General features: G+C 37.4%; 1 protein-coding gene across 2 annotated transcripts in view; it reads left to right on the top strand.

Moving 5' to 3' along the window:
- The window catches only part of ldah (lipid droplet associated hydrolase), a 37179-nt gene that overhangs the window by 12054 nt on the left and 11130 nt on the right, over positions 1-13995 (top strand). For both annotated transcript variants that reach the window (XM_060880112.1, XM_060880113.1), the window contains exons 3-5: positions 43-177; positions 5519-5688; positions 12470-12710. In XM_060880112.1, the coding sequence (XP_060736095.1) occupies positions 43-177; positions 5519-5688; positions 12470-12710 (546 nt within the window). The remainder of the gene's footprint in view (positions 1-42; positions 178-5518; positions 5689-12469; positions 12711-13995) is intronic.

Raw genomic sequence — 13995 nt, 5'->3', positions numbered from 1 at the left:
GATAACAGAGTGTTCATTGTGATTTTTCTCTCCCCTCTACAGGCAACCCAGGTGTAGTGGGATTTTATAAGACCTTCATGTGGACATTGTATCAGGCATTTAACAAGCTATACCCAGTCTGGGCTGTGAGTCATGCTGGGCACTGTGCATTTCCAGACACAATGGATATGGTTGAAGGTAAGACACAAAGAATAGCTTGCTTGATTGTTTGTTGCTTATGTTGGTTACATCAGATTCTCATGTTTAGGGAGTCACGCGGCTCTTTAAAACATAAACAAAACAACTATGACTTGCTTTTTTTTAGCTGCTAACTTTGTTTTAGATCATTAGTTTTCTGACCTGTCTGTAGGCAAATACCTAATACTGTACATATCCACTGTGAATGTAGATATCATCATAAAATATAAAACTTGACAAGATCACTATCCTCATTAAGACAGTAGGTGGCAGCAGACAATTAAACAGGTTTAAAGACTGCAGTTGTCCCACAAATTATGTGAAGCATCAATTAAAGGCTATCAGACCATCCAAAAGACAATAAGAAAATAAATTCTGTAACCTAAATTCTAATGAATATTTTCATTGTTTTATTTAATTTTCCCATAGCTCTTAATCTAAGGTAGCTGAAGACATTTTATGTCTAACACTAAGAATTTATGGCCATCTTGCTGAGCTGTAGTTGTGTCACAGTGTGTAGCTGCCAGACAAATCTCAGGGAAAAGGGATTCTCCTTACCACACAGTAGGGAGGAATGTTGAACGTGTACAATGCTGGCGAGCTGAACCAGGCAGATCTCGCTCTTCTTCCTCATGCCAGTGTATAAATGTGTCCAGTATGTTCAATCACGAACCAGAGTGGACGTTTTTATTGAGCCTGCTACGTGGGAAAGACATTAGCCAAGCCCACCTGTAATAAGCCAAACCACATACAGATGGCTTGGATCACCTAAAACAGCACTTCAACTGGCTAGCTTGATGGATTGGACAGTAGAGGTGGAAGATGGCCATAACAGGTCTGTAGACAGGGCAAAAAATGCCTCAGAGACCATTCAGTTCCTATTCAAATCTATGCTGATATATTTACGGATATAGCGATTTATTGTAATAAATATTTATATTTGCACGTATGTAACTATTGTGATAAACGGAAGAGAGGAATTAGAATGTGGTAGATTATAAAATATGTACAGACTTAAAGAATGTAATCATAAAACAGTCCTCAACCCAAAAGCACTGACTAACTCTTCTTTTAACTGGGAACAAATGGTGAACGTTCACCTAACCACAACTATAAAAACACTATTAATCACAGACACACATGCAGTATGAGTCTATAGCCGAACAAATACCAGTGACACCCATTGCTCCCTGTATCATGGCACAGAGTCACAAGTACAGAGTGAGGAATAAATCTGAGCTCTGCAATGAAATCCAGTGTGCCAGAAGATGACACCAAGGGGCAAACATTTGCCAAGGCAGCACAGATAAAAGTGAAGATCTAATTAAATGTTATATTTCTTCTCCCAAAGCTCTGTTTGAGTGACATCACTGATCATCGTCAACAAGAGGTTTAAGCACAGCAGTATCATGTATATAGGCCACTTTTTCCCCCTGGACCGTTGTCTTTACTCAATGATTCATCTTTCATCATATTCTGCCATTTGGCTCACAGATGCCCTTGTCCATTGAAATAGCTGCTTTTGTTACAACCCATTTTTGAAGTTATAGATTATAGGACTGCAGCCAGCTAAGATGTTTGAGCAGATCATATGTTTATTGAGCTATCTTACCCTGATCAGATTTTCTCCCTCTCCATATGGTGAGAAATGAGGAAGTCACTTGTAAAAACTGGAAAAATGTATGTAAAATTACTAATACTTTTGCATAAATAGTGCCAGATTTATCAAAATCTAAGCTAAATGCCTCATTCATTAGCTGTGAGACAGTGTGGTGGCACAGGGGGCACGTGGGTCCCTGGTGTAAGAACAGGTCATATCAACTGAGATGATCACATTCTAGTGCTCTTGGAAATCTTTGTGAAAGATTGATGCATCAATCAACAAGGCAGTGAGTTTGGACAGTTTGCTCTATCTTGCACTAAAGCTTCTATTTTCAGTCCATCCACGGATGGCTAGCTTTAGCAAGAAACTCGTATACCCATTCCTCTAGTGCCCAAGAGAGAGTGTGATCTGCCTTTAATTGTGGTGCCAATATATGTTACAAGTTTGTTAAAGACAAGGTGGATTTTTTTTTTCCGTGTTACCAAGTGAACAAATTGCTGATTGGTTTCAGCCTTGCCACAAAAGGACAAGCTGACATCATGTCAGTAATTCTCTCATTAACACAGATGAGAGTGTTTATGAGGACAAGGCTGGAGATCACTCTGTCATGCTGATTCAGTTAGAATAACAGACTGGAAGCTTTAAAAGGAGGGAAGTGCTTGGGCTTGAAATCTTTGTTCGTTCTTTGTTAACCATGGTTACCTACAAAGAAACAAGTACAGTTATCATATTGCTGTTAGTAAAATTGTGCCTAAATCAATAATTTATCGGATCATCAAGAACTTCAAGGATAGAGGTTCAATTGCTGTGAAGAAGGTTTCAGTGGCCAGGAAACTCACCAGACCTTAATCCGTTTATGAACTTCTGGTCAGTCCTCAAGAAGTGGGTGGACAAACAAAAACCCATTATTTCTCCAACTCTAAGCATTGATTACGCAAGAATAGGGAGCCATTAGTCAGGATGTGGCCCAGAGGTTGATGCCAGACAGCATGCCAAGGTGAATTGTAGAGGTCTTAAAAAAGAAGGGTCAACATCGCAGATAGTGTCTCTTTGCATAAACTTAATGTAATTGTCCATTAAAGACACTGACTCTTATGAAATGCTTGTAATGATACTTCTAAGATCTAAAAACACTGAAGCAGCAGACTTTTGTTTCATTGTCAAAACTTTTGCCGATGGCTGTGCATGGTCTGTACAAGTACTTTGGGTTCATCAGAGTCAAGAAGAAGAGTCGGGTCATATTATCGTTTAAAATGGTAAATACGGTCCATATACCCTTTGTTCAGACATGGTCTTTGATGTCCTGCTGCTTCCATACTAATAACTGATTAAGGTTTTTCATTTAGTGTCATAACATGTTCCTCTATGATATATAAGCTTTTTTTTTGGGAATGAGCCCTTTCTGGTGTGTATCTTGTGGAATCTGGTTTTAGACAATCTGTAATTTCTTACAAGTCTTTGTCTATTTTAAACAGACAAGGCAGCCATCACAGTTCACCTAAGTGTATTATTGTCCTTTCTGGCTGACACTATGATTTTGGTCCATTTGCCACAATATCCTTGGCACCCTTCCCCTTGGGCTCTTCTAGTATTCCAAACTGAAAACTGCCTTTGTGATAGTGATCACGTCTGTAAAGTGTTAGGGAATCCCATGCTCTGATAATAAGCTTGCCGTGCATGTCTTGGTGGCCGGACAACAATGAGGTGACCTTGTTTTTGAATTTAGGCCCATGGTTGTATCAACCAGCTGTGTAAATTGGTTAGTTGACCTAGCAGCTTTTAATGATGAGCCTTTAGAACATTTTTTGCTCTGCACTCACTCTATTATTTAAACTGAATGGCAGCTATTTAATCCTCACCCCAACTGTTCATCTGCTACACAGACCAGACATGGCAGAAAAGACATCTCTTGCTGGCCAATGTCACCATGTACTCTCACATTCATAAATTTAATATTGTAACCTTGTCTGTTCCTCATGACATTTTACGCGGTATATCTAAAAGTGTGTGGAAACACCAAACCATCACCGATATGTCTTTTTTGAATACCACATTCCAGATTTTTTTCGTCCTTGCTATTAGAATAGCCTCCACTGTTCTGGCACGACTGTCCACTAGAGTTTTGAGCATGGCTGCCATTTGGTGCCTTAAATCCATGGACCCAACCTGCCTGTCAAATGATCAGGCTGGTGGAGGTGGTACAGTATAATGGTACAGGGAATGTTTTCTTGGCACAGTTTTGGCCCGTTGTAGAAAAAGAAGGCGGCAAGGTCACAGTTAGATGGACAGCTAGGGTTTTTACATTTATCAAACTAATTTTTTATTTTTTATTGCTTTAATTACTTGTACAGCATATAAATCAGATTAAATCTTCCTTTACGATATTAATATGCTGTTTTTCTGTCAGTACTTGGCACTAAGGTTAGTAAATCATGCCATGCATATGATTAGTATTATATCGAACAGAAAATTTACATAAGACTAATGTACTGAATCAACTCCTAATCATGAAGTGATTCATTGCACAACCATTTTTCAATATATTATCATACTTTGCGATTTTACTCAAGTTTACGGCTTTATTCAGACCTGGAAGATCATCATTTCATCAGTGTTTTAAAGTCTAAATTGTGTGTGTGTACAGTATATAGCAAAGAGTACCATAACTGGAAATAAAGTTTTCAAAACTAAATTTTGAAATTTCCTTTGAGGATGGCTCTTTATTTAAGCTTACATTTAATTTATTTTTATTTAAGGAAATAAGACATGTTTATTTACAATTACTTACATTTGTTTTCTTTACTTGTATAAGATTCTGATGATGACTCTAAATCGTTTATTAAAATTTAGGTTTGTTGGTTTGAATTTGTGTTGTCGCAGAGCAGATTTAAAGGAGTATAAAAATTCGAAATAAAAATTTTCCATTATAAATTTTTTTTTATCAGTATTGAGGCTGGTTTGATTACAGAAGATTCTGTTCAAATATTTATCAGATTTATAAAAATAAATAAATAAATAAATAAATGACAGCGCGTGTATGTGATCCATTCAGACACTTACAGTAGCAGCATGTAATGAAACAAAAGCTAATGTGGTTAATTACAGTATTAGCTCTCTGGCCAAGAGTGTTAATATGCACAAGTGTGTAGTTTTGTCACAATACAGCAAAATATCCATCTCAACTACATCTCAAAGTCTTTACAAAAATACCAGAAAAGAGTTTGGGACTTGCTCAAAGGCCAAGCACTGGCAACTCGGTGGTGATAGGATTCAAACTCAAAACCTTCCAATTCATAATCCATCACCTTAACCACAGCGCTTCCACTTTCATTGCTGCTTAATATTGTCACAGCAGTTTCCATCTTTTCTTTTGTCCAACACCCATCCACTGTGTCTCAGAGCTTCAGACCCTTTCTCGAATTAAGACAACTTCATTTAGTGCTGCTTGGATGGCATTAATATCAGTGCCTGCCAAGCATTGTTCAGGACTTCAGGTTACTGGAATTGTTGATAAGGTGTTATTTTACCTGTCCAAAAACATAATGAAGAACAAGATAAAGATGTTGAAAGAAAACGCCACACATGAACAACTTGCCAATTTAAAGTGCCCCTTATATTACTGTATTGTTCACTGTTTCTAACAGCTGTAATGAGAATCCTGCAATCAGGAAACAGTTATTGGTGAGTATGATGATAGCTATGTGTAGGTTGTTTATTGCCCTGTTTTGTACGTTTAAGATGCTTCGGTGGCCGAGGCAGGGGATGTGTTTGGCTTGAATGGGCAGATTGAGCACAAACTCGGCTTTCTCTTGGAACACGTGCCCCGAGACACACACCTTATCCTGATTGGTCACTCAATCGGCTGCTACATCATTCTGGAGATGATGAAGAGAGACCCAGAGTTAAAGGTAAAAGGTTATACCAAGAAACATGTTTTTGTTTTGTTTTGTTTAATGTATATTCACATGTTTTTCGATGTACTGTGGTTCTACTGTTCAATTCCAGCTTTAATTTTGACATTTATTTACTTATTTTGGGTGTAATTTCTTAATCTGACCATTAAAGACATGATAGTATAAGCCACATAAACAGCTTGCTTTTACCATGATTAAATGAATTCTATTTCTTTTCTCTCCACAGTTTTAGAGCTTAAGAACAATGACCAAGCATAAAGTCTAAGCAGGAAGAATGAATTTCACTTAGTGACTCACAGCTGTCTCTAGAGGCTATTGTTTGCTCATTCAGCCTGCTTCTCTTTATTAAAGCATGTAAATAATGACTAGCTCTGCATGACTTTCTTGGCCCTGTCTGCTCGGCCTCTGTATTCTGCTTTACTAATGTGTGTCTGGCATGGTTTAAATGTTCAGCAAAACATGAGCAGGATTATGTACAGTTTAGAAGTGTCCTGAGATGCCACTGCTGAACAGGATAATAAGACAGTTCTGCTCCCAGGTGCCTGCTGTGCAAAAGGTCAGGAGATTAAATAAGGTGAAAAAGAACTTTGATTTTCTTTCTCCCTCTGGGGATTTTTTTGCTACTAAGATGTGTACTTTGTCATTTTTATTTTCAGGCTTTGCTTCTAGTGTTTTTTCTCCCTCTCCCTATCCCTCACCTCTTTTCATTAACTTCCTGTCTGTTTCAGTCCCTTGTTTTCTTCTTTAGAAATATTTAGTTCCACTCAAGGGCCTTATACAGATGTGCATATAACTCATAATAACAGACAAGAGCTACATCATAATTCTTTACATAAAGTTCAAGTGCTTAAAGACCTTACTCATTCAGTCATATAATAACTTTTACAGCATGTTCTGGAAATGTGTACACTTTTATGCTTTAAGAACTGGATATGAGGAAATATTGTATCAAGCTTGCGACTCATTGACACCATTAAATTGTTTTGTTTCTTTTTCAGTTTATAGATGTATGGTTTGAAGTATTTATCACTTCTATTTCTTTCTCAGGAGAAATACTGCTCAATTAAGTTAGTCTGGTGATTGACTTGGCCAGTCTAAAGCCTTTAACTTTTGAGTTGTTGTCTTGTTTGGAGTTCCTCCAAATTAGACTGCTAGCATTTCTCTGTAAATTGGCAGACAGAATGTTTCTGTAGACGACTTCTGCTACCATCATATGTTACATCATCAATAAGGATTAATGAGGCTGCTCTACACACAGCCATGCAAGGCCAAGCCATGACACTACCTCCACCATGTTTCACAGTTGAGCTTCACAGCTCTCACAAAATTTCTGTCATCCGCTGTTGCCGTTTTACTTGGCCGGACATTCCAATTTGTTATATCGGCTATGCCCGATATTTGTAGATTGTTTGTGTGGAAATACGAAATACATGTCGGTCACATGTTCCAATATTTTTGCCTAGAAATTGTGTTCTGATACAAATATGCTATTGTCCAAGTTGTTTAATACAATTAAATAAATGGAAATAAAAGCAGAAATTCTATACTCTTTTCACATGCTCAACTTTTGATCCAAACCCGGACGTCTTCAGTCTAAAATAATTAATTGGCCTTGCCATTCCAAAGTTTTGGAAGGGACAGTAGTCCATCTAATGCTTCAAATATCTTAAGATGTTTAACAGTTTAATGTGCCATTTGAATCAACCCTTGTAAATTATATTCTTTATGTGTGCACTATTGTCTATTATTTCCTTTTTTGGACCAGGTTATACCTAAACTATTGTGAAGTCGTGGCATGCCATGTCTACATAGAAAAAAAAAAAAGAGTATAAAAAAGAAAAAAAATATTTCCCTCACTGCTGCAGATTGTAGACTGCCAAAAATGCAACATGGTGATTATGTATGATATGTGATAATCAGAAACTCCTGTTCCGTTAGGCTCTAACTATGTGGGTTTGAGTCAAGGGCCCTGCTGAGGTCTAGGGAGACAATAGCAAGTTTTGCTTGGCTTTATTCTCTGAAGTGGACAGGTGGCATAATTTTTCAGCTTGTAAATGGAAGCAGCATGTATGGCTTTCAGCCAGTCACTTAAAAAGGTTCCTTTAACAATATCACCACTGAGATTATTCTGAAGGACAAATACAGTAGTTTCTTTTAATGTTGATTGGCTCTTGTCGGTATAGACTTGTATTTATAAAAGATTATTGTCATGCGGGTAATTTAAAATGGCAAGGCGACTGGGCTTGTGGCTTAAATACTCATCACTACATGCCCAGCCACTTTGACTGAATGCTACTAGACATCATTATGGACATGTTTGTCTTAAAAAGATCAGGGTTACGCGACTGAATGAATATCGTCTTTGGTCTGCTGCACATGTGTGCTGAAATTGTGTAACTCCAGCCTACTCAGCATTGTTGGGACTTCTGCCCATTCTAAGACTCTGAGGTGAATGTTTAGACTCCAGCTGGTCTAATGAACAACTCTGAGAGCACAGCAGACATTTCTCAGTTAGACTGACTGCCATGAGAAGAAAGCCCTTCAAGAACTAGCAGGCTATTTTGCAGGGAGACAGGGCACAAGCTAAGAAATTAATCCAGCATCTACGTACCTTGGGAATGACAGATTATTTGATTTAAGAGCTTAAGTAGAACTTAAGTAAATTCTAAAGTTTCTTTAGATATTGATCTTAAGTTTGTTCTTACTTCTGTTGATGTTCTATCAACAAGTAACTTTTTAATCGTTTGTCATTACTATTGTGATACAGAATGTTCTTGTTTCATGTATAAAATTTAGGTTAATTCACCTACAAATTGCAAGCTAATTTGCCCACCTTGATCTTCATGGATAAATCTAAACAGATGTGTAAAGCAATCTCCATTTGTTTTGTTTTTTACTTTATTTATACGCATGATCAAAATGTGTATCTTCTGCAGACCTCTTGTACTGTGAGTAAGGATGGGAAAATATGGAGCGTCGTTGGTTTTCATCAAGCTAATTCAAACCATTTTTTGGTGATGCACACACTGAACTCCTGCTCACATCACCACGTGAACTCTTTCTTACACTTTTGACTCCTTAATCAAAATATACAAACAATCCACTCAAGTAAAACTGGTACTCTGAAAAGCCAAAATTGTTTTGCTGTCAGGTTTTGTTTATATAGTATGTCAGATCTGTTATATTGCTCGCATGCTAAAGCACATTCAAAAGCACCATAGATTGTTTAGTTCCTGTGTTAAAGTATCTATCTGCCTGAGTATATAGCCAGACATAATTTTGAAACCGGAGATCATTATTTTGACAGCAATTTGACTCGGATAAAATGCTAAACTAGGAAATGTTAATATTGTTTTTTTGGAACGCGAATTGTTTTTAAAAAATCTTGAACAATTGGTACACTAAAGTCTGTTGAATAAAAGATAATAGTATTTTAAATGTTTAAACAGAGTCGTTATCTGGGAAAGGTAATGGAAATCTTACAGATGTTTAAAGGAAAGAACTCAACAAGTGTCATTAGCCTTAGTGGAACGATGGCACATCCCCAAAATTCCTCGGACAAAAAAAAAATGCGTCTCCCGCTTCCTGCGAGTGTGTGCATCTGTATCACAGCACTTTGGGTGGGCCTCCATTCATGGAGAAAAGGTTAGGGCAGACAGGGGTGAGGTCCAAAAGTGTTGGCATTACTTCATAATTCACTTAAATAAAACATCATTACAGTCACTGTGTGTGCCAAGTAAAAGCATAAACATTACATTATATAGCTGGCTCGAGTTACAGCCTCAGAACACTCCAGGTTTTAAAAAACCAAATAGTTAAATTTGCTTAACACGCTGCAGATTGGTCAGACCTTCAGCACATTCAAGTATTCCATTGACCACTCGCACAATCTGGTACATTTCATGATTACTTCCAAACTGCTCTTGTAGACCTAGTTTTTGCAAGTATGTACCTTGCTTTTCAAATACATGAATAAATAAATTGGGCAGAAAATTGTTTAAAGGTTTTTCCAGACTATTGGTGAGTAGAACATTGTACCAGTTTGCATACACTTTAGATGCTGCTAAGAAAAAGGTTTATAGTTATATAGCTGCATATTGCCCTTTATATGGTTGAGTAACATATTAATGGCAGTCAGACACCATTTATTTACATTGCACTGTCAGTTATTACATTATGTTTATTACTTAAATGACATTATTGCTCCTCATTCGTAATTCTGTCTTTACCGTACATCTTTATGAACCCCAGGCTTGCATACTTTCTTGAAGGTAATGAGCTACGAACCAGCAAAAGAGAGACAGAGTAATGCTGCACAGCCTTGTTGTCAGTGCTGAGTTAAAATGAGCCTGTGACATCTCGTCCACTACAGATTTTAGTACACAAGATTCGGTGACCAACTTTTTTCTTTCTCTCTCTCAATCTCCCCCGGCAAAATACAGGAAGTTTAGGAAGACCTGTACCCACAAATAGACAGGTGTTTGTTTACATGTGGCAAAGATTAAGTGTGTATGAGAGTAAGCGTGCACTTTTGAAATCCTGATGCTGTGTCAATGTGTTTGAGGGAGAAAGAGAGAGGGGGCAATTAGAAAACCCCTCCCAGAGTTCCATTCCTGTGACCTCCATGAAGAGGAGCTGCTTCTCATCAAACCTAGTACTTTACACATCAAAGGTCACCTGTTCACACACTCGCTTATACGCTCTCTCTCTCTCTCTCTCTCTCTCTCTCTCTCTCTCTCTCTCTCTCTCTCTCTCCCTGATCTAGTCATTCAAGATTCCTTAAACTTACAATTTCTACCTAGAAACACAGGAAGTAAAGAATAGAAATGTTCATCAACACATCTGACCTTAAAGCCATCTTTTAAGTTCAAGCGCTCAGTAGTAGGCAGTCAGATGTGAAACTCCAGAGAAGAAAAGGGCCACATTCATTAACATGAGAGTTCAATCATCTTCAGTAACTGATTTATCATGGTCAGCATCACAGTAGATTAAATGACTAATTTGTTTATATTGTGGGGAATAGAACGGGTTGGTTTGTTAGAAACCATTACAGATGGGTGCAAATAAATAAATAAGAAATAAAAAACTGGCAGTAGGCAGGATTGATGAGTAATGAGTAATAAGTGAGAGGGAGTGAAAGTTAAATAAATAAAAAAACAGACAGTCCCACTCACACCTCTACTAGAAAATATAGGTTTGAATATTCACTCGCTGCTCAAACATAAAACATATAAGTAGTTCTTATATAAGTAAGAAAGAAAGACTTAAGAAAGTAAAGCTACATTCATGTTAATCTGAAGTGTTTTTTTGTTTTTGGTCAAACAATATGTTAGAGAACATATAATACTTTTGTTTAGCAAAAGTTTGATTTTAATTATAGATGAATTTATTACCATAAATGGTTTTGTTGGTAATTGCGCAATACAATTTCTTATAGTTTATTTGCCTTAGACCAGTAAATCCCTTGCCTATAAATGTCACCAAAAAGGATGTATTTAATCACTTTGATTTCACCAGGTTTTCTCATCTCTCCACAGAGGAAAGATATAGTTATATGGATCAGTAGAAACAGATCCTAATTCAAAAGTTTTACTGGGACATACATTGGGCTCTGTGCTTTCTATTGTTTGTACCAGAGAGTTAACAGATGTTGTGCTATAAGTCAAATCCGATGTCTTTTCTGACTAGCAGCAGTATCGGTGCTTGAAATTGGTTTGACAATGAATAAATTACATCTGGCAATACATGCGGCTGGCTATTTCATATTTCGCACAAGGGAATGGATATTGCACTGTATAGTTTCATTGAAAAAATACTTGGCCCCAACTGCAAAGCTTTGCAAACGCAGACGAAGCACGTTCACTTTGTCTTACTGAATGAGTTGAGCCATTTTCTAGTCAGTGGCCAAACAGAGACAGGTGCTTCCTGTTTCTGGAAGTCTCTCTCTCTCTCTCTGTCTCTCTCTCTCTCTCTCTCTCTCTCTCTCTCTCTCTCTCTCTCTCTCTCTGTCTCTCTTCCTTTCTCTCACACTCTCATACTCTATGGTTCTGTATCGTATCAGTTTCATAATAAACAAATCCCGAAAGTTACATGTCATTTCTCATATTTTGCTCACCCAGAGGCAGCTTTGGAATTACATGTCAGGTGCATCATATTTGTGTGGAAGAGGAAAGTGTAAGAAACCACCTGTAGCATCTTTTACACTACATGTCAATCCAGTGCTCTCTTTTTCCCCCGAAGTGCATGTGGTTCAGTTAATGTGCAGAGCAAGAGCAAATGAATCCCAGGAATGTAAACTGATATTATTGCTACAGAGAGACCTTTTTAGGCCTGTTTTTATAGTCTGTTTTTGTGATTCAATATAGACCAGTGCTCTTAACTCTCCCAGTCTTGTAGAGCCACAGATTTTTTTTTTTCACCTTCATCTAAAATCCAGCTAATCTATCTTGCCTTTCTAAGGGCAGATGCAGTGCTAAAAACCTTTTGGACTCAAAGCAAGAAACATGTAGTATGAATTTTGGACAGATTTGATCTTGGCATAGGATGATAAAGCCTCTTTGTTAAATGGCTTTGTAGGGTAGAATTTATATGTTTGTGAGATATGAAGTTCTTAAACCTCTTACAGTAAACGTATAGTAGTTTTTTTAGTACACACAATGTCACCATATAATTTTTTTAATGTTAACGTCTTGTTCAGTCTGCCAAATATTTCAAAAATCACCTGAAGTATGTCTAATATGAGCGTACTCTCTGCCCCTACTCCTCCCATGGTTAGGTGGTGAAGTCTGTGCTGCTGTTCCCCACTATCGAGCGCATGGCCTCAAGTCCGCAGGGCAAGGTCATGACTCCTGTGCTGTGTCACCTGCGCTACATTGTCTACTTGCCCATTTTCCTTCTCTCTCTCCTTCCCGAGAGGCTGAAGGCTGGCATGGTGCAGATGGTTTTGAGGAACATGCATTCACTAGACACATCCTGTGTCCCAGCAACCCTCAGCTTGATCAATGTGGACTGTGCTGGTGAGTGTGTCTTATCTACTTCCTACCACTTGTTCACTCGCTGAATGATGGATGTTTCAGTTGTCATTGCAGCATCACTCAACAAGGAGGCTTGCCAAGTAAGAAAATCTGTTTTTTAAATTCTTTAAAATTGTTCCTGACATCGATATCCATTATATGCTGACCCTGTTTTATTTATTAGCAAATGTTAGATGGACATTTTCCAAACCATCTGCAGCGATACGGCAAGTTTTACTTTGTGAAATGTAGTATCTGTATTACAATACAGTAGCTCATCTATCATAATTATTCAGGAATAATAGTATTAAAGACAGCTTGACATTTACCAATGAATAGACCTCAGTGAAGTGAAAAACCACATTTCAACTTTGTTTTTAATGATAAACCAATTTTCATCAAAATAGCCGTACTAAAAAAATGGACTGTTGTTCTGAAAGGATATCAATCAGTATTTCTATTGATATTTCATCCATTGACTTTAAAAATACATATGTCACTATTTTTGTGTTATCCATGATAGGAATCCGATCATTGCTAACACTTGGGAAGGCCTACACAAATGAAATCAGAATTTGAGTGTCAGCCAAATGAGCAGTTTTTCCCCAAGTGTACAGAATAAAGAATTATTTATTAAAAGACTTATCTAATCTCCAGGGCTTTCCATTTGCTCAGTAATGGTGGAGATGAAGTGTTGTAAGGAGGGGCAATTATGAACCTTCTCTTCTGAGGGAGGCAGACCTGCATGGCTCTTTCTTTCAGTCTGTGTGAAAGGCAGAGTGTTTTTCTCTGTCTGTCTTGGGAGGTGGATGATTGATGCTGTGATGGATAGAGAGGCTCTGCCAAAAAGAGGCCTCAGTGGACCCTATAAGGGTCTCTCTCTCTCTCTCTCTCTCTCTCTCTTTCTCCCTCTCTCTCTCTTTCTCTCGCTCTCTGTCCTACTTTACAACCAACTACACAAGGACGCATGCTTTTAATCATTAGCACTTTTTGTCTCTTAAAATATATATATATATATATATATCTGACACTTTAACTCTGTACTGCCACTTTAACTCTGGACTTGAACAGTACCACTTTATATACGGACACTTTAAGGACAATAATTAAAACCACACGCATTTATGTATATTTATGTATATGTATATACATTATTTTTCACTTATATTTTCATATTTTATATAGTTTTTTTTATATAGTTTATACTTTTTTTATTTATCTACCTCCTTTTGGTTATATTTTTTATCCCAAATTGCAGTCCTTATGTTTGAATACCGGACAGATGCAA

Source organism: Tachysurus vachellii, chromosome 10 (genome assembly GCF_030014155.1).
Source record: "Tachysurus vachellii isolate PV-2020 chromosome 10, HZAU_Pvac_v1, whole genome shotgun sequence".
Lineage (NCBI taxonomy): Eukaryota > Metazoa > Chordata > Actinopteri > Siluriformes > Bagridae > Tachysurus > Tachysurus vachellii.
Note: the sequence above shows the minus strand (reverse complement) of the source record. Positions and strands in the feature narration are given on the sequence as shown.